Source organism: Falco biarmicus, chromosome 9, assembly GCF_023638135.1.
Source record: "Falco biarmicus isolate bFalBia1 chromosome 9, bFalBia1.pri, whole genome shotgun sequence".
Taxonomy (NCBI): Eukaryota; Metazoa; Chordata; class Aves; order Falconiformes; family Falconidae; genus Falco; species Falco biarmicus.
This window is the reverse complement of record NC_079296.1, coordinates 49,562,096-49,589,931: the sequence shown is the minus strand read 5'-3', so window position 1 is coordinate 49,589,931 and position 27,836 is coordinate 49,562,096. Positions and strand designations below refer to the sequence as shown.

General features: G+C 43.0%; 1 protein-coding gene across 4 annotated transcripts in view; it reads left to right on the top strand.

Annotated features, from left to right (window-relative positions):
* The window catches only part of ADK (adenosine kinase), a 299,689-nt gene extending 273,845 nt beyond the window's left edge, over positions 1-25,844 (top strand). For all 4 annotated transcript variants that reach the window (XM_056350951.1, XM_056350952.1, XM_056350953.1 and 1 more), the window contains 2 exons: positions 7,155-7,241; positions 24,681-25,844. In XM_056350951.1, the coding sequence (XP_056206926.1) occupies positions 7,155-7,241; positions 24,681-24,805 (212 nt within the window). In that variant the 3' untranslated portion in view covers positions 24,806-25,844. The remainder of the gene's footprint in view (positions 1-7,154; positions 7,242-24,680) is intronic.
* The last annotated feature ends 1,992 nt before the right edge of the window (positions 25,845-27,836 follow it).

The window sequence follows — 27,836 nt, the reverse complement described above, 5'->3', positions numbered from 1 at the left end:
AATGTATAAAAAATGTGAGGCATAATACAGTTTCTAAATACAGTACAATACAAAACCAAATTATGCTTTTTTCTCTCCTTTTTTTTTTTTTTTTTTTTTTCTTTTTGGCCAATGCCCCAATAAGCTTTTGGGTAGGAACTGCTTAGACCTGATCTCAGATTGATATTTGTCAGAAAGCTTTCCCACAGGACAGTCTTTTGATGGTCCAGCTATGCAGTGGTTTAAAATATATCTGCAGAATACCATGAAATGGAGAGCAACCACACAGGCACTGCTGGCGTGTGGGTCAGCGCAAACAGTAAGTGAAGCGCATGCTCTGCTTTTGAAGCTGCAGGATGCTTCGGTTTTGCGCAGTCCCCATAGCCAAGTTTCACAAGGTTGAAGAGCATGCATGACCTAGAACATCCATGTCGGTGTGACTCGAACATACACATGTGATGTATTCTTTACGTTAAAACACTGACATTCCACCTGTCACCACTGATGTGGCTTTTCAGTTCCTGAGCTACCCATTTATGGATGGAAATACACGTGTTTGTGTTTCCCAATCCCATATATAGCTCAAAAAATGATGGTCTTGTTGGGGGGTTGGGTTTTTTTTTCACATGGAAGGATGAAATACGACGTTCAGTGGCCAAAACCCAAAGCATGCAGGATTGACGGTGCAGGAAGAGAAATTTGTATTTGCTGATGTCCAAGGCCGGGTCTTGGTTTGTGTCTCCCTGTGCTGTGACTGGTGAGGCGCGGCTCGCTGTGGCAGGGCATGCTCTCGACGGAGACTGGGATCATACAATTCATGGGTTTTGCTTATTGTAACCCATCTCGACTGTCTTCAGGACTGATTTGGATCTGCGCTCTTCAAAGTAATTCCAAGACAGTCATTGCGTTGGATCAGTGAAACTGCGGAAGCCTCGCATAATTTTGGCACCTGTGACTTCACACCCGTCACCTTTTCCGAGTCCTCAACCCCTTTCCTGGTCCAGCCAGAGATCAGGGGAGGAGGATTTCGCTCTGAACTCTATGCCTTCTGCAGCCATGCCAAGCTACAGGAGCGCGGATCCTGGCAGTTCAGCGGGCGCAGTTTCAGCTCCCTCTGCAATCTGTGCCTAGCGGGCAAATGGCAATACTCTTGTGTGCTCGGAAAGGCTTTTTCAACAGAGTTCATTGCCATTCTAAACCTTAAACGTTGTGACACATGCCAGAAAAATTCAGCAGCTTGTTCTTTAGGGCAGTTTTTCCATATATGTCTGCATGTATATACACACACACACATATACACAAGAAAAAAAATGTTACATTAGCACCACACTGAAGCAATACTAGTATTTGCTGTTGACCTCTTGCTTCCCCATCGTTTACACACAGTCATAGCGTTTTGCTTACTGGTGCAAACAAAATTATTTAATATGAGAAATAAAGTAGAGCTTCAACATGTGGCAGTGGCAGTGATGATATAGAAAATACTGACGTTTAAGCCGGTCTCACACCTATAAAGTAAGCAAAACACATTTGGGCTTGTCAAAGCTCTTGACGAGTCATTAGTTGATACTGTTACATTTTTTACACTTGTTGTAACTAGATACAGAGTTCTGAGTCTGATCTCATGCTGGTATAAATCAAGAGTTATTTCAAAGGAGTGGTGTGGAATTAACACGAGTGGAGACGGAATCAGGCGCAGGTTCAGAGGAAGTACGCTGGGTGCAAAAACTGTTTAATTTTACATCATTGCTAAGCGTTGCTGTGTATGAGTGTACAAGTTCCTTTGGAGGAACTTTCGTTCCCCTGTTAGCTCTAATCCTGTGAGTCACGCTTCAGTGAGATGCAGTGAGTGTGACTTCTGAATAAAAAGCGCCTTGGCTAGATGATGGGACGGTGTGTGTCCCAGGGGAGCTGTAAAGGGGAGGCAAGTCTCACTGAACATCTTTGGGTTAATGTCACCTCTTAGGAGAGAGGGAAAACGGGGTCTGCACACTGTCATTTCCCCTGCAGATGCCTATAGGACCATGAGTAGAGCCACAGAAGATTTGAAGTCTTCGGCATCATATTCTTTCTCCGTTTCTCCTGAAAACGAACCAGCTGTCTCTGAGGGACAGTACTTTGCACCCTGGCCAGTGCAGCTATGTGGACTTAACTTCTGCTTAGCAAGCTGCAAAGAGAATTTTAGCCTGATTGCACTACTTGAGTCTTCTATTATGGAAATATACTAATATTCGTATTAATTGTATCATACCATAGGCACAGAAATGCATTATCAGTGACAACTACTCTATAACTTGTTTAGGGTAGCATTATTGTACCAATGAAAGCTTAACTTCTTCTACATTACTAGTTATAAAGTTTTTTTGGCTACATGTTGAATTCATCAGAATACAGCATCGTTTGCTGCACAGTATTAAAATACTCAATTAGAAAAATCCCAAAGCGCGTGGCCGACTTGCGTCTCACTCCTCATACTGTTTCACCCCAGTGACTGGCACGGGTGTGGTTCCTGATCTTTGTGACAAGGCCGGCCTGGCTCCAGCAGCAGGCCCAGCAGCGCCCGGGAGGAGAGGGACGGAGGAGAGGGACGGAGGAGAGGGAGCGCAGCCAGGCGACCTTCACAGGGGCGCAGCGAGCACCGGCGGGCTGGGGTGCTCGGCCGCCTGAGCGTCCCGGCCTGGGAGTGCAGGGCTCCTTCTGTTTGCTTACAGCCGCCAGGTTGGGTCGGCGCTGCCAGCCCTGGAATGCGTCGTGCTGGGAGCCGCCAGGGCCTGGACGGGGGCTCGGCGCAGTGCCTGCCCGCGGTGCCCTCAGCAGGCCGGGAGCGTGGCGGCCGCGCTGGGCCGCCTGTGTCGGGTACGGCCACAGCATGTTCTGCTGTTGGGAGACAGGAGAAAGTTCTGTTAGCCTCACGATTTTCAAGGATATATTAACGTGCTGAAGAAGGTGCAGAGGCTTAGAGCCTGTAGGCTCTCCTGGAGAGAGGGAAGCGCTCAGAGTCGGGTGGGCCGACGTGGCCTTGTTTCAAATACTTTTCTCATTACTTCTTATAGCTTATACCTTATAGCTGCCCGGAGACATTTATAGGTTTTCAGTTCTTCAGGTTTCCACGTTCTGTTAAGTTCTTCCTGCCTCTTTTTTTTTTTTCTTTTCCCCTCCTTTCCCCCTCCTTTCCTTTTATCTGTTTTTGGCCCCTGATCTAAAGAAAATTAGAGAGGATGGGGGTGGGGAGGAGATGGGACAGAATTCTGTTTCACAGTTGTTCCTTTTTTTACAAGTTAAAGCTCACAAAAGGAACATGAATGTGTCTCCATCTTGTAAGCATCTGTACGACCACTACTAGCCCGTGGATCAAAAGATTATTTGAGGAAATAGCTAGACCTTTTTGTATATATTTTAGGACTCCCTCCTTCCTTTTATTTTATTTTAATACAAAATTAAGGACACTCCAACATGTTGCCCATAAGAGTTCTGTTACAGGTAATTAAATGTAAGTTTACACATTTAATCTACTTTTAAGAGCAAGAGAGACTGGTAAATGACCCAGTTAAGGAAAGTACTCAGCCTAATTGGATGTAATGATTGCTTGCTGGTGTTTATTACTGTACTAAGAGTAGACGTGTAGTCTGTGATTCTGATTTGGTTTAAAGACAGACCTGTGGTATTTGCAGCTATCATCAGAGTTCAATTGTTTCAGTTAACGTCGTGAAATGGGCTTGTATTCATTTGGGAGCTGAAATGTTTTAGAATGGAAGGAACACTGTTTTTTCAGTTAATATTGCTCTCCAATTACTATCTCTCCGGACTGTTTTACCTACAAAAGCGTCTATAGCTAGATATGCTAGCGCATATTTTTGCCTGCAGAAAATAAAGATAGATTTCACATCTTTAGGTACATAATGTGACAGATCAACAATAACTAAATTTATCAATGAGTTAATTCCTTCTGATTTATCTGTGGACATTGTCTTCAACCTACGAAATCACCACATAAATGTTTGATTTTGATTATTTCTGTATCATGCTGAAACAGTTGAGTTCCTCACCAATGTAAAATCATGAAGAGTTGACTCAAACTCCCAAACTTAGATTTCCTTACTGCTCATTACTAAAAATTCCCTAATTAGAGACACCTTGATGCAGTTTGCACTCACAGTTCTGGGCTTCCAGGAAACGATATCCAAGTGGAATGTGTTGTATCCCAGGGTGTTTACCGTAGAAGATATTTGTTGCTTAAAACAGAACACTGGATTTTATGCCCAGAGGATCAGCACTTGGACTTCAAAACACTTATGTAATTATTCTTTATTTCATAAGCACTCAGAATGCTAAATGAAATCAGAACTGACTGAAGAGCAAGGCCGCCGATGGCCAGTGCACTTAGCCAGGGTGTCCCTCTGTTCGCTGTGATGGGTTTGGGAGTTTTATAACATAACGGATCACACCCAAAAAATGAAGTTAAAGCAACTTTCAAGTCACAAAAGCAAGGATATTCAGAATGGAGACTTCTGCTTCATCTTGATTCACCTTGTTGTGCCTAGTTTAACAAAACACAGATCAGTAAGAGATGTTAGCTATTTCTATGCTAGTACACAGACATAACAAGGTAATTTAATGGCAGCTTTGATCCTAACTGACTTTATTTATCATGAAGGAAAGAAAAAAAAAAAACCCCACTTGGTATTACTTTGTGTACCTTTCAATACGTGTTTTTATTAATTATAGCTCAGTAGACTCTACTATGCTAGCAGAAGTTCTCCTAAGGTTAAAGAAGAATAATTTGCCTATTGGATGCGTGCAGGTGGTATTATCTCTGTAATGTGGTATGTGCTCCAAAGCCATGCTGGCTTCTTCTGACACTTCAGTACTTCAAAATGTGACATTATTTCTCCTCTTGAAAATATATGAAGTTACAGAGGCAGAGTGTGTGACCCAGGCAGAGAGACAGAACTGTGACCAGGATAGAAAGAAAAAAAAAAAAAAAAAAAAATTGTTCTCATACCAGCCGGATTCCTCAGTGTTATTTGGGGGTTTGGACTAATGCAATTCCAATTACATCTACTGCAGAAAGACTGGAATAAGAGCTTATAGTGCAATACTTACCTGCAAGTACTAGAGGGAGCTGAGGGAAGGAATCAAGACAGAGGAGGGGAAAAAGGAAGAAAGATGATGGTGAGAACTTTCATTTGTGATAGTTTGCTTGAACAGAGTCTTACTAGATGCCAAGCCCCATTTCCAGAATTCAAAATGTAACGCCTGTGCGTTACTCACTCTCTGTGCCCAAACACATCCATTTGTATGCATATGCAAGCGTCTGCTGTGTATTTAACGTGGAACATCTGTGTGTGCCCGTGCACGCTTGGGAAGGAAGCAGGTTCGTTGGTTACAAACGTGTCTTCAACAGAGCTCTCACTTTGTTCATTGTTTTAGTATTATCTAGAGCAAATCATACTTACACCTTCTTCTGAAATGGATGAATACACTCTGCTCATCTGGCAGACTTTAATGTAAGACCTCTCTTTCTTGATTTCCAATTCAAATGAATCCTGTTAAAATTACTAAAAAACATTGCTCTTGAAGACTATCTTAAGAGCACAACACAGCACTGAAGCACGTTTCTAAATAGCTTTCTTAACAGGATAGAGAGTAGGATGCACTGAGAATGGACTGAAACCTGTTCTTTAATTGGAATATTCATCTTACGTTTTTCATTACCCTTTTTCCTTTGCCTCTCATGGATGGTTGTTGCTAATGCTCCCCTCCCCTCCCCTCCCCTCCTGGTGGGCCAGCCAACAGTTCCCTCTGGAGGCAGCATCATTATATCTGCCTGGTTCACTTAGTAGCAGATGGTGAAGAGCAGTAGAGCTGATACACTGCATTTCACAGAAACCAGGATCCTTCTGGTACCTCTGCAGCATACACAGACTTGCCTGATTTGAGGCTGTGAATTCTTTATATGCCTCCCAAACTAGGTTTCCTTGTTTGCTACCGTGTACGTCACTGTCAGAGTGATTTTTATGATCTACGCTGTTGCTGGACAGTGAAGAAACTGCTCCTCTCCAGCTTGCAGCTACTGGAGGATCTATTTCCCATTTTGTTTCCGTCTTTACCAAAAATTAAAAGAAAATGGCCCTGATAGTTTCCATTTTCGCTGGTTGACAGGCTTTTCTTCCCCCTCCCCTTTTTTTAATTCCTGCTGTCTGCCAAAGGACAATCTGTTTGCTCTGAGACAGTTTAATGCATACTGACTACCAGAGGCAGAACTTCCATTGGCTCTGTTACAGGGGTAATTTACACTTTAACAAGGTATTGTGACAAGGTGGTAATTATATTTTTATCACGTCATTATGACATTACCACCTGGAAAGCCATAGCTGATTAATTAGTGGCATATATTAAATTTATAACCCTAGAACTCTAAAGTTATCATACCTAAGTGGTGTAATTATGTTGAACTGTGGTGTGGCAGTGAATTGGAGGTGAGGATGCTGAGTATCCACCTATTGCAATAGGTTTAACAAGTGCCAGTAGAGGGCAGGGAGCTGCAGAGAAGAAAATACTAAAAAAAAAAAAAAAAATGCTAAGGAAGAGAGTGAAGTCATTGAAATCTTGAAACCAAATCTAGTCAGATGGCAAGTTGCAAGGCTCCTTACATTATGGGGTTTTTTCAAAGGTGTCATTTGAGAGCATTTTGATTTACACTAGTTCCTGCTTTTTACTTCACAGCTATATTTCAATTAGTTCACGTGCAATTTGGTTTTTACAGTGCAGCAATTTCTGTTGAACTTTTGGAGGCCTGGACTGGCCATTCTGGAGGCTGCATCACTGCTCTGCAACTAAAAGGAAGCACTGGTTTTGGCAGGATGGATTTTTCTTAATCTTGTCCAGGTGTTTTTATGTTGTTCCTTCTGATTTACTTCTTTTCTCTTGCCCTTAATATTAGGAGATAATGAAAAGGAATGAAAGCATCCACAACAAATAGCTTGATCAAATGTGTCCCCGTATCCCTATGCAGTAAATACAGACAGAATTATAAGCCAAATCTATCGTTATTCCAATTATTGTGTTCGAAGTCAGAGCTCCAGTTCTGAACTGTTTTGATTTTCACTGTTTGTTGTGTTTTTCAAAGTTGTACTTCCATGTAACTCACGTTTTATTCTCCTTTTCCACTACAGAAAATGAAGTAACTACTTTCCCTGTGTTGGTGAGTGATCAGAGTGAAATTGTGGATACCAATGGAGCTGGAGATGCGTTTGTTGGAGGTATTTCTTACTTTTTTCTCTTGTTTGGAGCTTATCCTGTTATTCTCTCAGTATGAAACCTACCATTTTTTCATTCGACTGTCCTTCAGAATGAGCTTCATTCTTTTAGAGCTTTTCTCTTCATCGTGAAGTTATATGATTTAATTAAGTTCTGATTTTCAAAGGGAAAGTGTGTATTCTATTACTTTAAAAATAATGTCATACTCTGGTTGTTTTCATGAGATTAATTGTATCTGTCAGACTGTTGCATAAACAAGCTGCATCAAGCACTATATAGTGTACAGAAATCCCTCCTGGCTTAAATGTTAACACATTGTTGTTCTTTAAAACAGGTTGTAGTGAATATTAAACAGTATGTTAATAAGTGAGCATAATGTCTTCTGATCATGTCAATTTTGGTAGAACATCTGCTTCCAATACAATTATTTGGGCATCAGAAAAGAACACGAAGGGTTAATTTGTTAAAACAAACCCAGAAAATATCTGGCAATGCTTAATATCCATTTGCAAATTTACTATTTTTTTTTTGGCACAAGCTCTAAGGAAAAAAGAGGATGTTATGTCTATGCCTGTTTTAAAAAATTATTCAATATAAGCCAAAACCCAATCTAATCCAAAAGTTCTGTCATTCATTGTAACCTTCATACATGTAGCTCTGTGATGCACTATTGCGTCCTGAAGGCTCTAATATCCAGTACGCAGTAGCTGTAAGGAGCTCCATTAGTCACTAATTTACTGGAAACATTACCAAAGAGACTTTATAAATAGAATTGCAGGGCTCGGTCTTGCAGTTATGAAGGGGATAACAAGCAGCGTGTTACCAAATTAAAGCTTCAGAATTGTGTCCCTCTTCAAGAAACTAGTCAACATGAGCTTAACCTTAAGCATGTGAGTAATTCCGTCCTTACTTAATACATCACTTAAACCAATGGTAAATTTTCAGTATATGCTTAAATTTGGCTGAAAATAGGAATGTTATTACTCATTCCTTCGGTGCTGTTGTGAATCAAAAAGGACAGAAATAGAGGAAAACACGATGGGTCATACTGTCCATATACCTTTTAGTGCACGCTTGTCACTCTCTATTGTGCCTAAATCACAAACGACTGAATTTGAACCGGTAAGTAACAGTGACTAGAACATAAATAAGATCTTCTTCAAGTGCTTGTCCTTGTGTATGTGTGCTCTGTGTATCAGCTGTGCCAGTAAGCTGCTGTTCCCATGAAAAGAAAAGATCGTTCCTACGTTGTTTTCAGACCCTGCAGATAGAAGCACGCTGCGGAGGGCCCAGGAGGGCAGTGTAGACCCCAGCCGAGCTGTGTAGACCCCAGCCAAGCCCTGCCTCAGCCGGAGGCAGCTTTTCACCTGCTTGCCATGTTCAGCTCGGGTTGTGTTTATTCCGAGTTCTTCAGACTTTAGGCTTTTTGAAATCAGGACCTTTTTTTTTTTTTCTTTTTTTTTTTTTTTCAGTAATCCTACTTTTATTCTTTCTTAGTTTAGCTGCAGGAAGACTATTGTGACTGAATAATCAGGCTTTAAGGACTGCTTGGACTCTCATAACCCTTCCTCTTAAAATGATGTCCTTTTCCCTGGTGCTGCCATAGCTGCTGGTTTTCTGTAGAAGGGCAAAGACGTTGAATTTACTTAATTATTCCAGAATGGAAAGGCTGATAGAAGCCACATCAGAGACTATTCTGCCTTCCACCAGCAGCGTGAGGAGGTCAGGCTGGTCTTGGATCAGTTGTGAGATTCCCTTCTCCGAGGGGAAAAATGATGTGGAAAATGCCAAACTCTGTTGGGAAGGAAGGAAAGAAGAGAAGTCTTCTAAGAGAACAAGTGCCTTTTGTCGTTCTGAGTCTGCTGAGATAACGTGGGGATGCAGCAGGCTTCAGTGTATTTGGGGTGATCCCAGCAGACGTCCTGCATCGCTGTTTGTATGGACATATGTTGTTTTCCTCGGTTCCCCCAAACAGCACTGAGCCCCCAGCTGCCCTCGGAGTGGCGGCCAGCGCAGTGCAGTGCGGCCGGGGGTAGCGTGGCATTGTGCGGATCTGCCCCCGCTCCAGGGAAGCGAAGGGCCCCCGCGGTGTTCCCCGCCGTGATGGAAGCTGGCTCAGCAGTTGCCAATCTGGCTGAAGCCTCGCTGCAGTTAGACCCTTACCTGGGGTCAGCGCGGGGGCTTCGCTTCTCTTTGCACCATATTTCTCTCTGCTGTGACTCAAAGCTACATGAGCTTTACAATATCCATAGCTCTTCCATTAGCTTCTGAGATATCTTCGTTCTCCTCTGTCACCCCATAAATAATAAATTGGTCGTTTATTCTCCTCAGAGAAAGATTTTCCTGAGTTTAGTCCAGATGGGAGGTTTGGGAGTCGTAACAGTCTAGATACGCAGCTGATTCTAGTCTTATATACTGTGGTTTCCTTCTTCATGGAGTCATTTCATTTTCCTTCCCATATGTAGGAAATGGGATACTGGACTGGGTAGGCTTTGATTTGGTCTGTGTTTCATTTGGGGGAAATGTCTGTATTTTATCTATATCACACTTTTCATGTGTTTTCAAAGTACGTATTTGCAACAGGAAAAGTTCTTTATTGTCTCCTGACCAGAAAGCCCTGTGCCGTACCACTGGTGATGCTGCTCAACCCGTGTATCTTCTGTCGATTCTAGCATTGAGCCAGACGCAGCATTACTTTCCTGACAGAATTTTTGTAATGGGAAGGTTATATTCCCTTCAGTGTTTTTCTAGCTTCCTTCTTTGATTGAGGTTTTTATCAAGTTGTTACTACCTAGGCAACAGTACCTGTAACGTTTTCATTTTCGTGTCCTCATAGTAAAATGTTGCAAAATTCATCCCTTAACTAAAAAAATGCACTCAGTGTTATAATATAATCTCCTGGAAACATAGTGCCCTTATTCAAACAGCAGAGAACAAGACTACCATGGCAAAGGTTCCCATACTTGTCTGGGACCGGTATATTAACGTGACTGAGCAGTGGTTTTGTTGGACCAAATGTCTTGGCTGAGGGGGGAATGTGGGATATCATGAGAACTAACCCCGTTGAGCAGGATTTATTTTTCCTTCAGGTTTGTGAGACACTATCATATTTTGAAAGGTCTTTCACGGCAGCACTCTCTTCCAGAGGTAGAACTCACAGATTGTAAGGAAATTCCGTCTCGACAATTATGCCAACTTGGCAAATCACTCCTCATGTGTTTCTCCATGTGAAAGTGGAAAATAAGAAATCTGTTGGGTTGTTTTTTCTAGAACCTATCTAACTACTGAAGGTCTCGAAACCTTAAAAGACATGAAAAAGTTTAAAGACACAAAGTTTCTGGGCGTTTGTAACTCTGTGAGTTGATTCATGAGTTCAACATTTCTGAGCGTGAAGCTGCTGGCCTCCAAGGAGAGCTAGCTCAGTCCAACAGCGAGCAGCAAGAAATAAACTGCATTCTTCAGCTGAAATGTGTTTTTATTAAGTTGGTGCCAGGACTATCTCTGGGTTTCTTGCCTCTTACTGCAGGCATCAAGTCATCTGCCACTCAGGCTGGTGCAATGCGTGAATGAGAAACTGGGTTTTAAGGTTGCTGCAGGTATCTTTATGATAAAAACACTTCTTTAAACCATACCAGCAGAGTTGTGCCTTTATTGCTTTCCAGCACCACTGCCACTGTTTAGAAGTTTAAGCAGTAACAATTTACACTGGAGCATCTCAGCACCTCTTGTGGATTTCAGGGGTAACACAGATTTTTTTGGTTAGAAATCCCTGAAATACCCGTAAATTAAAGTTGTAATTCCACCTCTGGGTTCTGATGACATTGACAAATCACTTGAGCTTTGCTGACATGGCTTGTGTCACAGGAGTCCTCCTAATGGAGTTATAGCCTTTGTTTGTAGAGTTCGGGGGAAACTCTAGTACCTGTTAGGTTACGTTCATTTATTACTGGTCAGCCCCAGTTTTGAACCTTTGCATTAATGGTAACCAAAGCATATTTAATAGCAATGAGTAGATGGAAATATGGACAGTTTTACCATCTCAGCTTTATGCTGTCCTGCTCTCTTTAGCCACAGTAGCTCTGCCTTCTGTTCGGACTCCCTGTTGTCATTGCCACCGTAACTAATGAAAACAATAAGCATCTTTTGTGATAGTTACTGCCATTGTTCCCTGCAAAATCTCTCCCCTAGAATCTGCCTACTCTGTGGAACTGGGCAGAGACTTCATAATGAATGAATAGGGGAAGGTGTAAAATCAATGCTGCTTCAGGTTCTGTCAATATAAATATATTGACGTAGTAATCTGCTATGATTTAGTCATATACCGCATGAAAGTACTAGAGTATGAAATGTAACCACAAATCATTTTAAAGCAGCCTGATGAAGCAGTGACAGAATGATCGTGGCAAGTATCTATTACTTATCACCATGCTATAAAGATGTTATACCGTTCTCAGGGAAAAGAAATCCTGAGATAGAAGGAGCTCTTCATTAAGCATTATCTGGTGCCAAATACGAGCCGATCGCAGTTTGCCTCTGTCAGTATCAAAGCTGAAGTCAACGGCACAAACCACCTGTCAGTTTAAAAATGACGCTGGCGGCTCTCATGTACCAGGGAATTTCACAAAGCTGCTAGCTACAGTTTGAAGGCTACGTTCAGAATTGTTCCAGTGCACATACTGAGGGAATAAGCCCTTCTCCCTCTCATGTGAAGCCTAGTGTGAATCTTACGAGATGGCCAACTGCTGTCTCAGCTAGCAGAGGACTACTGCGATAGAAGGCAGGGACAGCGACAGAAGAGAGGAGTTGTCCTCCTTTATACGTGTCCTTGCGTGACTGTGGTCATGGCATCCTTATCTTCCCTTCAGAGACCACAGGGCTTACTGCGGATACTTCCCTCCTTCTGTTTTTGTGGCCACACTGGCTCAATAAAGCCGTTCCCTCATCTTTAATGTAGAGGTTAATTCTAAACATCGTTTTTCCATCTTAATCTAAACGCCTCTACAAATTAGATAAAGAGCTTGGACGCCTCAGAGTTTGCCTGAAGGTCGTCACATTGTTCAAATTTTAGCCTGTTTTCATGAGGTAAACGCAAATGATTTTCTATAGGGTGACATCTAGCTTTGATTTCAGAGCTTAGTAGTAGTTGGTATACCTCATATACTTCAACGTTATTGCAGTGTTAAAATATTACCCTTGATGTGAAACGTTCTTTGAATATATTACACATACCGGTAGATGTATGTTTATAAAAACACAGCTCAAGAAACATAAATACAGGTTTGCGGAGAACCCATAGTGCAGGGAATAATGTCTCAGCGTTACTCCTCTGCTATTAAAAGTTTGACTCAGAAACCTTTTTTTAAAAAAGCTCCGTTTCTGTTTTCCAACGCTGGTTTAACTTTGGAATACCTTGACTGAAGCCAGTGGATTTCAACGTATATACTATTGATAAAAATGGAAGCAGAATCGAATCCAGTGTAATAATTCTTATGCTGTTGTTCTACAGAATCTGGCGTTTATGGAAGGAATCCAAGAATCTTTAAAATAAAAAAATCATCTGGGTGGGATTTCACATGATCTGAGTTGGCCCTGCTGTAAGCCACGGCTGAAGCAAGGGAGCTCCAGGGGTCCCTCCCAAGCTAAATTGCGCTGTGGTCCTGTGAGGTCTAATCCTACAGGAATCAGGTTCCCAGGTGCCATTTCTGGCTCCTCAGAAAATCCAGCTTCAGTCATCCTCAGAGGGCAATGCTGGTGGCTAGAGAGTAGAAGCTGAGTGAATTTAAAACAATGAAGCTTGTACAATGGGAACACCATCTTCTCACAATAGATCTGGTACGGGGCGAAGATGGGCTGTGTTCGTGGCTTTGTCTAATTTGTGCTGTGTGTGCTTCATGGGAAGGAATTAATGTGGATGGAGGTGTGTGGGCACGTGAGAAATGAACTAAGTTGTTAGGGCTAGTTGCTGTATGGCTGTACCAGGAGCACTGAACGTGCCAAAAAGATCTGATAATGCCTTCAGCAGAGAGAGGTGATTTGGATGGTTTGTCAGAATACTAAATTACGAGTGAGCTTGTGACTCTGTTAAGAAGGAAGTTCCATAATGGATTTATAGAGCTCTTTAAGATTGCGGAAGAACCTGTTTTTGCTAAAAACATTGCAGCCAAATGAAATATTCCTCTTATTTGTTGTGTTTTCATCTCTGTATGAACCTTTGTTGTAAGGGCTGCCCTCCCTCCAGTACTCACCACCCCTAAAACATTCTAGGTTTGTTGAAATAGGAGTTCAAGGAACACCAAACCATTCTTTACTGAACAGCAGGAGTGTGATATCAGAAGCTACTTAATCCACTTGCAGTGGTCTTTAATGTGTATAAGGTTTTTTATACTTGTTTAAGATACCTTGGGAAGTTGTCATCATTTTCTAATCACGTTTGATAAAGAGAAATACAGTGGGTAAAGTGTCACTGCTGTGAAGTGCTGCCTTCTGATAACACCGGAGCTCTGAGGTGCAGTTTTGTTTGCCAGCTGGGCGTGAAGCTTTTTTTTTTTTTTTTTTTTTTGTGATACCAATTAAATATGTATGTGCGTGTGACTTGTTAAGGCTGATTTTTGCTACAAAATTTATCTTCCCAAGCGAAGAGACAAGGGGATGCTACTTCGAATTGTTCTGTCTTTTCTCAGAAGTAAAGATAAGTGTTAGAGCCGGAGTCAGCACTCTCATAGTCTTCATTTACGCAACATGGGTGGCTAATTGCCTCTGAGCAGCCCTGTTGTTACCGACATCATGGCTGATGAGATATGAAGCTTTGAAATAAAAATACCTTCTTAATGTCATCAGCATTTTGACTGACAGCCCGTTTTGCCCATCTTTAATGCTCCTGTTTTATAAACAGCATACATGAGTCTAATAGCTGAGCGGCAGATAGGGCATCAATCTCAGCTTGCGAGGGGATGGCTTGTCAGCGTGGTCATGACTTACCGCCCCTGCGTTCTGGTGGCATTCGTACCTCTCTCAGATAAACATCACATCGAAACCTGGGCTATTAGATGGCCACATTATCTCTGTAACTGACCTTCTACAAACTAGAGAATTACCAGGTTCTGTGTTTCTAGCTGATTTTTCTCAGGCTCAGCTGGAGGCCCATCGTTACTCTGATCAATAGCATAGCCAGTCGCTAGCAACTTCAGCATCACTACTGGCACCATTTAGAAATTTGCCACAGTTTGAATTGCAGCTACTTAAACAAAAACATAAAAGTAGGTATCACTCAAGAAAAACATGGAATATTCCTGTTTTCTTGTTCAGTCCCTGCTTCACTTTTTACCAATTCCCATTCATAATTCCATAATTATGTCTTTGGAAATTTCTGTGCTGGCATTATACTTAAAACTAGTAGCAAGTGCTGTCCAAGCATAATTTAATTGTGATCCATTCGGGTTTAACTGGTTTGTTTCGGTTGCTGCCCTTCTCTTGGTTTCTAAATGTTCATCTTAATTTTATTACATAGGTATTTTTTATCAAAATACAGTAACTTAAATATGGTAGCCCACTTTTTCACCTATATGATTTAAAGGCAATCCAGAAGAATACACAGTAGAATTCACATAAGGCAAAACATTAGTGTACATGCGTTCTAAATAGCACATAGAAGTGAGACATCCATTTAAAAGGATCAGTGTATGGAATTAAAAACCCTCAGAAGTTTCTAATTAGACTGAAGCAGGACCTGATCCTTCTAGCTGCTGTGTCTCTGTGCCTGTCAGTGACACCGTCAGTGTTAAGGGAGCCTCAGTACGCAGCAAGAGGATTAATATTTTGCAAAATTGGGTTTTAAAAGGCCTAATTTACCTCGCCATAAATTCTGGACGGGCATTCTGAGAAATAAACGTCAGATAGGTTGCGGACCTTTTAAAAAAACAAACCTACTGTGTTAAAAATAGATTTTCAAAACCAATTATAAAGTTCCAATTTTTGCTGTAATAGCTATGGGACAATTACAAATTGACTTAACGCCTCAAAGCAAATCATCACCGTTTAAAATACTTTGTCATGCCTACTATCCCTATCCTCATAACATTTCATTTTATGTTAATGTGTCATGTGTTAGAAAATCATGTAACGATAAAGAAAATGTTCATGTGGAAGGTTAGGAACGACTTTAATGAGTTATTATTACCTTGCTCGCAGACTGTTGGTAATATTTTTGTGTTATTTTAATGTATTCTGAGTAGAGACAGAGGCACTAGTCAGATTGGATCATCAAGAACATTCCCCTGGGAATCAGGGCAGGATATAGTCCCCTAAGAAATGATGTGTCAGATTAAGCTGATGCTGTATTCACAGGAGATACAACAACACACAGTGAAATAGGAAAATACACCAAAATATGTTATCTATGTCACATCTGCTATGACTTGGTGTGGTGCTGTGGGGACTGACGCAGTGGCCACGGCGGTACTGCTCGGGCTGCGGTGTGAGCTAGCGGGATCCTCGCACACCTGCAGCTGCCTCCGCCGTATAATAGGAGGGTGATGCCTCCCATAATTTGTTCACCTGCCCCCGCCACTGAAATGGGCTCCTGCTGGAAGCAGGAGGATGGCAAGGATGCAACAAAACAGGCGTGAAAGAACAAACATGGTCCTGGCTGAAGGCAGTGGTGGTAGCGGTGCCTGTAGGTGGGCTTGAGGCTGATCTCCAACTCTACTTAAAGGGATGTTGTGTTACTCATCATCAGTAAATGATTAGTATCAGTCCAGGACTGTAACAGATATTTAAAGAGGCAAAAGATATTAAATGCCACTGTATTAAGATAGGAGCATTATGAATATAATGCCGGGGTAGGCTGTTTCAGCCCACAGAAGTCAAGGAATTTGTAGGCTGCCCAACTGCTGTGTTCCCACTGCGTTGGGGGTCACTTTTTGGTTCCCTTTGCATACTGCCGGCCTGATCGTGTGGGGACACACCTGCAAATAAAACCTTACTGAGAGACGGTGGCTCCTGTGCAAACACAACTTCACATCTCCTAGTCCTCGTGCCTGTGAATCTCAGCTAGGAGGTTACGTTCACGTTGCCTTTTTGAATAAATGTTAAAAACTGAATAGATGATAGTACATAGTATTCCATTTTGTCATGCTTAGAACTTCATTATTTCTGCATTAAATTGGTAACATTCTCTTGCTCTTATCCCAAGCAGTAGGTGTAGTAATCTGTGCCATCTAATGTCATACAAGAGATCTGTTTTGAGGCTCCAGAAATTTCCTTAGGTCCTAATAAAAGAAAGCTTATTTCATTTGGCTGTCTCAAAAATGGCTAAGGAGAATTTTAGCTTTTGAAGAACACTTCTAGGAAATGTTTTTAGGAAAAACAAAGAGAAATATCAGCCTGGAAAGAATTCTTTTCAGACAGTTGGAGAAGCCGCTTCCAAGGAAAATACTCTTATTTGGGTTGGCATATACAGCACCTTGAATATTCCTTGTAAGCTTGGAGGGTAGTTTGTTTTTTTTTTTTCTTTAATCAAATGTTTTCCCCTGATCCTGCTTGTTGGAGACAAGCCCAAAGCCACCAGATTCTGATCCAAAAGGGAATTTCCCAAAGTTCGTCTCGTGGGCTTAAAAATGAAAAATAGGACCAAGCCATCAGAAGTTACAACTTTGTTATCGGTTTCCTCCATCACATCTTCTGTGGAGCGTATGATAGGCTGAAATTGTTCTTTGCTCAGGCAGTAAGATGGGTGGGGAGTCACCAGAGGCGATACGCAACAGGTTATCAATAGAGTCCGCTGAGGCTGGGTAACGTGGAGGGTGTCGCAGGATGAAACCCTGCAGGGTCTCCTCCGGCTTCGAGCGGTCACCGCGCGGCGGGGGCTGGTGCTGACTCAGGGCACAGGCCGGCGACGGGGAAGGTCCCGTCAGCCTCAGCAGGCTTCAGGGCAGGAGCTCAGGCTTCTCCATCCCCTGCACAGCCTTCAGGACCAAACAGCTGCAGGGTACAGCCACCGTTCCGGCTGGCGCAAAGGCGTCAAAAAACAGAGACTGCTGGTTTTCCTTGGGGAGGGTCTGTGATGGGCCCGAGCACCTCTACGGGCCTTGGGAAACATGATGGCACCTTGTTCTGTGAGCTGAAGGGAGCTGGCCCCGTAGGTCCAAGGAGTGGTAATCAGCTGTGCAATGCCATAAAATTATTCAGCCTTGAGTAACTGATTCCTAATGGAGTAACTGGGTTGTAGTGGAGTTTTATTTCATTTTTTTTCATTGTCACATTTTTGCAGGAATCCTTCATTAACATTTTCCAGGTGTCATGGTTTAAAGCGTTGGAGTCTGAACTCTTTTTTGCTTTGTGTATTGGACACCTCCTCTCCATCCCAGGAAAAGGCTGCTGAAGTGGAAACACTCCTTTCACTTATTCACAGTTGCCTAGTAAGTGCAACGTTGTGTTATTTGCATGTGTCCATAAATGACTGTATCACCTCAGACTAAGGAAGATGTACACCCATCTGAGTGATCCTTACAGAAATTCAATGCATTCTGAATATGTCCATAAATATAAAGAAAACAAGAGGGAGAGGGAGAGGGATAGGGACAGGGACAGGGACAGCAATACCAATACTAACAGCTTTTCCGGAAAACATACTTCATTTAGTATTCATGCTGGTGATCAGTAAGTAAGAAATGTGTGTAAGAGGTTTGCACATGGACAGTGAAATGCACATAGCACGTGACCATTTTATAAAGAAAGTAAATATAGACTTCCAAAACCTTTTATTCATGATCTCATGGTTTTGTCATTCTCTGGAAGTAAAAATATTGACATTTACCAGGCTGTTTGTTCCAGCTTTCTGATCTCCTGCAGTTTATTTTTATAACAACCTTATCGATGAGCCTCTTACTCAGCTCTCTAGGTTTAACTGAGTTGAGTCGATTTGTTACCACAGCTTCAAGTAGCTGTTACAGAACAAGCGAGACATCCTAATAAAGCTGTAAACGTGTTTACTCAAACATGGTATTGATTTTACTTGGAGAGGGAGAAGCTAGTGCTTAGCATGGTGTCAGGGAGGATGAATTTAACTGCAGTTTTTCATTGTCATCTGTCATGGTTGTGAAACACTAAGTGAAACCACAAGAGGATAATTAGAATTGCCAGAAATTTAGCCCCTAAAATCAGTTAACCACTTGAGATTTTTGTAGTTTAATTAGTTTTTATTAAAACTTTCCTCCAGTGGTATAGTCGGGAAGGGTTTTCTAATGTTCTTTTCAGTGAGAGTGAGATTTCAAGGTTGCCACTTGTTAGATATACATCTTAAATGACTTTTTCTGAAAGGGTTGCTAACCTTTTTTCTCTCCCTTGTAATTAGCCTGGCACGGCAGTTCCACAGAAGCACAGAGCCATTTCATTTTAAAAGAGAGGGACAGACACTTGTTTGTACACATACACATTTGTAGTTAATAACATACATGTGCTTGCGTGGAATAATTCTTACGCTGTATTTTGAGAGAGAAAGCGCGAAGGTGTGTGAAGGTTGAAAGAAGTGTAATGTATTTGAAGATGCTTACATTTAATTTGTCTTATATACTGTAAGTCTAATGTGTCAGACCACGGTGCCAAAATACATGAAAACAGAAGCCAAATCCCACCCTTAATCACAAACGTTTCCATTTAGAATAGCCAGCATTTGGTTTGATAGCAATGGGCAGGGCCTCTGGCTTACCACAGTTCTTGGCTGTAATATCCACCATCTGCCACAAAATTAAAAAAGGAGAAACCTCAGCACGTTGACGTACGGTTGTTCAGTGACTATATTGCAGAATCATCTGATGCCAACATCTTTTACAAAATCTAGGTTGGCTGGTTGGCTCTTGGCACCAGCGCTGCAAACCACCTGATTACCACTGACCAGACTCGTGCTACCACAACACTAACCCGCTCCAACGGTGCTAAACGGCATCCAAAAAAGCCTCAGTCATACCGGCAACAAGGCTTTCAATTGCTAGCATAGTGTTTCTTGAAAGCAGCATCTTCCCACACTGCTGGCCTGAAAGCTGGTGGGATCACGTAAAAATAGATGAGCGCTCGAGCAACTGTGATAAATGCTCTATACAAACGGGAGCATGAGAAGGGGCTTGCAGCTGTCCCCCATGGTGGAGTAACACTGCTGGAAAACAGACAGTTCGCAAATGAAGCTGTAGAAACTTCAAATACAAAAAAGAGGAGACAGCTCAGCTGTTGGTGATCCTTTCTGTGGCTGGGAGGACTCTGCTGGTGAGTGGCCTGGCTAGAGTGGGTGACGCCAGGTGCTTCAGGGTTCAGCTGGGAGAGGAGGATTGTCTGCGAGCATCCTGCGCAGAAAGGTCGTGAGGGGCTCTGACTCAGGATCGGCTTGTAATGTTTATAATTAATGCCTTTGATAATTGCTTTTTTTCTGCTTTTCTCACTTGCATGTAAAGAAATACATTAATTTTGCCCTGGGCGTTTTATAAAGGTTGGAAGCATGAGAGAAACTGCAGAAAGACGAGTAGTGGGGGAGCTGGGTGTCGGAGGCTATAAACGGATTTCCAGCCAGCATTAGTAATTAACAGTCATTAAAATTAATTGTCAAGTGTACAATTTGAAATGAAACATTTGGCTTCAATATGAGCTGTTTTTAAGTGTTGTTAAACCATTATTGAAGCAGACCAGAACTGTTTTAAAATCTCTGCGATCGGACTCCCACATTCCCATCCAACTGCAGTAGCACTAGGCGTTCGTTCCCAATTGCCACCGATAGTCTGGAAACAAAACTTTCAAAGAAATCCCTGGTTTCGGTGACAGTGCTGCTGAGATGTCTGTTTTGCTGGCCACAAGGATATGAGCGTGGTTCTCCTTTAATCATTTTTGAAGTGCTACTCAGCTCCTGGCAGTAACAAAGTAAAGACACCACCTTTTGTGCCAGCCGGTGGGCTGTCTCGCCGTGTCTTTTCAGGCTGGGGCTGACATCCCCAAAGAGATCCGAGCTGGTTGCAGCGAGGGCCCCGGGTTGGGTCTGGATTTCGAGGCTCAAGCACCACTTCTGGCACTTGGCTTACAGAACTTTTCATTCGTGGTGAGCACAAAAAGGAAGAAAGCAACTTAGCTTTTCTGTCCCTCATTCTGTTTGCAGACCTAACAATTGTAGATGTTGTCTTTGAGCATGTGTAGTAAGGAAGCTGGAGATAATAAAGATTAACGCTCAATTATTTCAGGCACACTTTTCAGAGCAAAGTGATTGCTGAGATGGTTTTCTCTACTGAGCAGAAAAGAAATAATCATGGGCCGAAAATAGCTGTTGGTGTGTTATAATCACTTCTATCATCTGGGAATGCAAATACGTTTTGTACCACTCTAAGGTTTAAAGCAGCTTTTGAAGCAAAGTTGTCTTTGCTTTCTAGGAAGATAAGTGGGATGAATTGGACACAGTTCCAAAGACGTTCTTACCGTGACTGCGTACAAGGGGGTTACTTGGCTGCCTGTGCCTGTGAGGGACAAAAAGCATCGCGGTCTGCTCCGAGAGCTTACCGAGATGGCCGATGACAGGACAGTGGCCTCCCAGGCATCCGACGACTGCTGCTTCCCGTCCCCCAGAAATGATAAACGCTTTGGATGTCAGGGCAGGAGGCAGACAAGTGGGAAAGCCTCGGGTTTGGGTCTTGCCTTTGTGTTCTGGCGCGCAGAGAGCGCTTCAACGCGCCTAACACCGGCCGCGGCTCCAGCAGTGCCAAAATGCTGGTGCTGAATAGCTGCAGTTAGGAGACAGTAGACGATATTGCCTGAAGTTTTTTTGGTAAAATATTCGAAGTGAATTGTTTTGTGTGGCCAGGTTATGCCACCACTTTGTGCACTCCATTCCAGTGATAGCCAGGGACGAGCTCAGGCCGTGGCAGAAGTTAAAATAGTTGCTGAGCTACTTCAGTATGTGCTGGGATGATCCAGCTGTGCGATCCCAGGCCCGTGCTACAGGATCAGAGATCAATCCTGCCCTTTCTGTCTGTGAAATTGTAGGAGGAGTGTGAAGTGAGTCTGAAGCCATGTTCGCTTATCTTCTTGCATTTCCAGTCATGGCACCTTAAAGAGCTTACAGCCTTCAACTGCTTATCACCTCCCCTCCACCGCCGCGCTCGCTGGGAGAGCTGCTGGAGTGCTCACGAACCCACTTCAGTTGAAATCGGCTGGGTTAGCAGAGATCTGCTGTTCCACAGCTTACCGTTTAAACTGATCTGCTTCGTTTTGACGGAGTATCAGGTTATACAAGCAGCGAAGAAGGATGGGGAAAAACAGATGGGGCAGTAACTTCTTCAGCTGGAGCTCAACGATCTGAATCCATGCCTTGAGAGTATGACTCATGGGGTTTGCATCACAGAACCTTATACATCGGAGGAGGCAAGCTCTGAGTTATATTCTGACCAGGCTGCTTTTTATGCGTTAACTAAAAAGAACATTCTGCAGCTAAGGCAGCCAACCCGATGGAGCTCTTTGTTGCTCTGCTCAAACAACAGTGCTTCCTGGTGTTCCCTCGGGTTCCGCTTTGCCAAGTGCCTCGTCTTGGTATGTGATGTAGTTCCGTGTTTGTGATGTGTGTGTTTGTATTGTCACTCAATGCGATATTGTGTCAGATACTGCTACTCCTCTTTCATCTACGGAACACATACCTTTTAAGAGAAACTCAACAGACGAGAATGGTTTGAGGGCAAACTCCCCACTGCGGTTTCTGCATCTCTCATATATGACAGCTGTACTTAATGTCATTTCTCCACCACTCTGAAATCATAGAAATCTCTCATTTCTATCCCCAATTAGAACAGGATGTTTTTTCACCTGATTCTGCTTCCACTTAGATCAGAATAAATAAGGAGTAGCTCCACTGAAGAAAAAAAATAGATACCAGCTCGAAACTACTGTGAGCCTGAGGGGTAGTGACAGTCTTGGTCTAACTGGTGTTGAAAAATAATTCATGTTTTATGGTCCTTTGCTCCTTGGATTTTCTCATCTCTGTATATGTTTGATGCCTTGATCATAAAACTTAGAGGACAGTTGTTCCTTCATGTATAAACCCCTCGCTGAATTCATGCTCTGCACAAAGCCTAGCCTGGTGTTTGCCATTGGAGGCCTGCCCAGTGCATCTCCGATACTTACTGAATCAGAAATGGCCTGGCTTAACAGCCTCATTTTACATACGGTTACAACTTGCTCTCAGGTTTTAACCACCCAGAAGCACATTGGCAAGCTGCTGCCTCCCAGGCAGCTTAAATTTAATGATTGACATTCTCCACGTATCCAAGAAAGTTTCTCCTAAGAATGCATGTTAATTTAATGGAGAGCAGACCATTTTCATCTCCTTACTCAGAAATCGTCTGATTTCTGCCAGGCATGCTGTTTGAATTTCTCAACTGTTACCCAGCTATTACAGCTGGACCATCCTGCCGCAGTTGTGTTGTCTGTCATCCCCTGACTGCCATCAGTGATAGCGCTCACAGCAGTTTCTTCCTGTTGCAGACTCTCATCTCTGTACGCTGAGAGCTCCTGTCTTCTTCACTTGTGCTTGTGGACTTACTGTTGGTGAAGCACTCATTTTTTCCCAGCTAGTGTCAGTCAGTGTCTGTGAAATTCCAGCTAATACGTAGTTCTCTGGAAAAGTATCGATGTCGGAAACGTATGAGTTTTTTCCTAGTTGTCAGCTAACATGCCTGCTTTCTGTGGCCCCCCTAATCCAATGAAAAGTGTTTGATTTTATAGATCTAGGAGTTTCAAACTCCTCTCCCATTCGGTGCAGCTTAGAGAAAACTATACATCAAGGAGGCTTCTTTTCACTCTCAGTTGTGACCGAGAAGCCAAGACAGATCTTGGTAATTCATGAAAATAGGGTCATTTGCTCACCAGTATTGTCCTTCATTGACCTAACCTTATTTTTCATGTTTTACATGATTTTTTAATCTTCAAGGAGCAGACATTATTGCATAGTATAGAATATTTTTATCGTCTTCTAAAAATACCCTCTCATGTGCCACAAAAGGAAGTATTTAGAGAAGGAGCACAGGTTCATGTGCTCCCGTTACCAGGTGCCCACACCACAACGTAATGTAAAGTCTTTGTTCCAGTAGTAACCAAGCTGAGCAGAGAAAGTGTATCTGAAAGCCGGCTAGCCAAACGTGTCATCTTCAGATCAAAATTTGCAATTTGTCAGGAACTGGTACCGATGAGCTACACGGTACTTACGTAAGACGCGGTGGCAAGACCACGCCAAGGCCCAGGGCCTGTCAGAGCGTGACACAGGACCTTGAAATGGAGGAAGAAAGCTTTGAAAGGGACATGTTTCAGCTTGCTACAGTTCTGATTTTCCTGGGCATGTCTCCCTTGCCTTCTGTGATTGGATGAGGAAGAGAGACACATCTGAAACGTATTAAAAACAGGATAAAAGTGCATAAAATATTACCCCTAGAAGGACAGAGTGGACTTTGAAATTATAAGATACTAAGTTTACTTTTCACATCCTGAAAAATTTTTCTAAGTTTAAAATACGTTTTTCACTTCTACCATAACTTCTGTCATTCTTTCAATCACAATAGTTTCAGCCAAGACCAAATATTTCCGAAGTGAGGGACTCAATCCGTAACATTTCTGCTGCCACTTGTACTTTTTCAAGTACCTTCTTAGGACTCTCTGCTTATATTCATTTAAAGAGGCGCTGTGGTTCTCAAAACACTCGGCTCCCAGGGGCTGCTGCTTCTCGAAGCCATGCTCCGCGGCTGTGCTAGCCGAGGCAGTGAACAGGGTGCCCCGATTCTGCGCCCCGCTTGGTTCTCCGTCCGGTTTGCTGTTTCCGTGGGTGCCTGACCGTGCTAAGAGGTGCCCGTTTGTTTCTGAACTTGGGTTAAATGTCACGTAATCAAGGGGAACAGATGTCACCTGCCTTTCCTCAACAGGTAAAAATTTCTCACCTTTTCCTTGTGAACACCTGTAACTGTGGATATAGAAAACGTTTTGTGTTATGTGCCTTTCTCTTTTTTTGAGACAAGCTTGCGGAGTGACAGCAGCGTGGGGCTGTCGCTGTAGCCGGCAGGAACAGAAGGAGCTCCCCTCGGCAGGGAAAACCGCTTATTTGTTTTCAGAATGGTATTTGAGGAATGAGGGGGTCGCTCTGGAAAAGAGGAGAGCAAGAACTCCGGTGAAGTCATGTTGAGGGCACTAATATAGATCAGTCTCAATAGTCTTTAGTTTACCTGAAGCTGCCAAATGGAGACTTCAGGTAGAAATAGCAGCAGCAGCACTCCAACTCAGCAGGTCACTGGAGCGCCATACTGAATTTCAACTAGCCGGGCTACTTGTGTACGTACAGCTGGGCCAGTGTGTCAGTGCTTTGCCTTGTGACAAACCGGTACTTTCAAAAAAACTAATCTAACCATTTTCTTCTCTTTCTCTCTCGCTTTGTTCCATAGGCTTTCTCTCACAGCTTGTCTATGACCGGCCGGTGACCGAGTGCATCCGGGCTGGACATTACGCAGCCAGCGTAATTATCAAGCGTTCAGGTTGCACCTTCCCAGAGAAGCCTGACTTCCACTGATAGTGGTGATTCAGAGGGATCAAGAGTAACTCCCATGTTGCCGTGGGATTGCTGCCTAAATTTTTCCTCCTTCCCTTTCCTCACCTTTCCTATTACCTGCATCAACGCTTCTGTACTTCTGTTCATTGTATTCTAAACAAAATATATATTTCTATGGTGTTTTCCTTTTCGTACCACTACAATGTCTCAGTAGTCTTAACTTTTGGAAACAGTGCTAATTTGAAGCTTATTGTCTCATCCATCAGGAAAAATTGTTCTATTTACACAGTTTATAAGGAAGCCCCACGTAAATGACACTGCTGATTAACACCTTTAAAATACTTCCGTTGAGTTACCTAGTTTGTATCCAGCTGTGGCCAAACCCTACCCAACTTAACCTGAGATCAACAGACCTGACTTCATTTGTCACGTAACGTTATAAACCAGGAATTGTTCTTTCTACGTAGCGGAGTCACACTAGTGTAAAGAGCAGCGTAAATGTCCCCAGAGTTTCCTTACGTATTTGAGCGTACAAGATCTGGCCATCAGATCCAGCCCAGCTTCCACGAAAGCCAGCAGTTGTTTTGTCAGTAATTGAGGGACGTGATCCACAGCTGCTGTCGTGCATTCAGTCGTCTCGCACTGACACCAGTAGCTTTGGGTCTGGCACCGTGTGAGAGCGGAGTCTGGCCACCCCAGGTACAGCCACCGCCAGCCATCAGGTGAGCCAGTGATTTCGGGGCAGGTGCACAAGCTGATGATGGACATAACCACAGGGACAGATCCTCTCTCCTCCACGTGAGCTTTCTAGAGGCTGTGTTTAGTTAAGGTACACATACTGAAAATGAGGTACAGAAATATTTATGCAGGCTATATTGACAGGATATGCCAAACAGAATCTCTGAAACGCACATTTTTAAACTTTTAATTTACTTTGGATAATTGAGCAGTATGGTGGATTTTGTTTGTATTTACAGTATTCAAAGAGGTGATCTGACACTGCATTCATTACTTTGCTATGTAATTTGATACTGATAAATAAAAAATTGTGATACAGTAACCCCTGGTTTTGTATTGGTGTGTGTCCGGCTTTCCTCTGTGTACCGTATTGAAATGGGAGCGGGAAGCGGGTGCGTAACCCACAGTGCGTGCTAGATCTCAACATTTTATACGTGGCTTTCAGTGTATGGGGAGGTGTTCAAGGGTGATCTCAGCTGTAAGGATGGGAAGGAACATCAGCTTGGGGTGTGTACCACAGGAGAGATGAAAAATTAATGGCTAGGGTTCATCAGAGGATGTTAAGTCGGTGCACTTCACTGCGTAGCGTGGAACAAGGGATGCAGAGAGACTGAATGTTGTTATTGCAGTTTGTGCTTTGCAAAGAGTGTGGGGAGAAATGAAGTCTGTGATCCCAATGCCCTTGTTTGGCCCAGCATCCACTCTGATATATTGGGCAACAGGCTCTGTCATCTTAGAGGTCACCTGGTGGGACCCCTGCAAGTACATCAGGGAGCTTCAAACCTGCCACCTCTGGAAGTCCTCGTGGGGCCATCGTCGCAAGCACGTCTCTGCATTGTAAGTACGACCTGTTCTTGGAGGGCTCGGGCTCACAGCCTCTATCTGAAAGAGGCTGCCGGTACAGGCCTTGTCTGCCTGTGCACCTATTCACGAACAGCTTTGCGCAAATAAACTTGTTTCTTCGTAGTGCTGCTCTCAAAAGAGCTTTGGACTTCACATTTCTCAGGAATGAATGTATTGGGGTGAAAATGGAACAGCGAACAAAGCTGAGGCTACAGTGTGCGTGGTCCTCAGGCTTTACAGGTTGACCAGAAGAATGTTACTTTTTACATCTCGTGATTAATTTTTAATTCTTTAACTTGATGTATCCATGCGATACTTTTTAATCAAGAAAAGCTGATAGGCCGAGGAAGGATGTGTTGCAGTCCCTGCTTTTAATGTATGGTCACATATGCCACGCCACACTTACTGCATGAATTTGGTTGTCAGTAAGGAAAAACCCAATGGTCGAGTAGTTGAATTTGCTGTTCCCGTTGCTCTGCATCCCTGACACTTTCCATTCCTTTTGAAACAACTTTGTCAACGTCCTGGCCAGATAATGGCGGCCCATTTAAAACAGAACATAAATAGGTAAACATTCTTTACCATACCAATGAAACTGCAAGACAGCATAACTACTGTAAAGGAAGGGAGGCTATGTAAAGGAAGGTAGTTATAACATAGTGAGGGGTTCTTTTTTCCTCCTTTCTCTGGGCTGTTCCTTGTTTTCAGTTCAGGATGCGAGACAGTCAAGTCAGAGGTTCTGTTCTGAGCTCCTCCACTGACGTGCCTGGTGAGCTTGGGCTCCTGACATGTGGCTCCGAGTGTCAGCTACAAGGCGTAATGTGAAGCCAGTGGGAGTAGCTGAGGAATAAACTACTATCCAATTCATGGAAGGGTGTCAGAGTCTGACCCGCTCTATTTAGCCATTCATTATTTCTCCAGTGTCTGTCAATGGATATTCTGGGATGATATATAGATACTTAGAAACGTACTGCCAAATCAGGCTAAATAATTTCAAATTGTGCTGTCAAATTGCCTGACGATTTTGTTCTGGTCTCTTTTCAAGGTCTGTATTTCTTTCCTGCTTCTCACTGATGAAGGGGGGTTTTATCTATATAATGGATAATGGTGCCATCCTTAATATTCTCCCTCATAAATATTCTGCCTCTCTCTTTGGTCCTCTACCAGGTCGTTCCACACAGAGGCATGTTAGAAAACTGGCCTTCCTGAGAAATGTCATTGAAAGAGTTGTCTGCCAGTGACATGTGCCACTGTCTCAAATCCCAGATGGGATAACTGAAGTGAGTCTGTCGCTGAGCTTAAGCCATCATTCAAACCCAGAGTTCTCACCTGGGTTACTTTCAGGAAAACAAGTACTAGAAATCCATTTTCCACTGGCCACCGGGCGAACACGTTGCCCTCACTCAGGTAAAACTTTTCCCTTTTGCTGGCAAAAAGACTGCATCTCCTGTGCCCAGCATCGTGCCTTTGG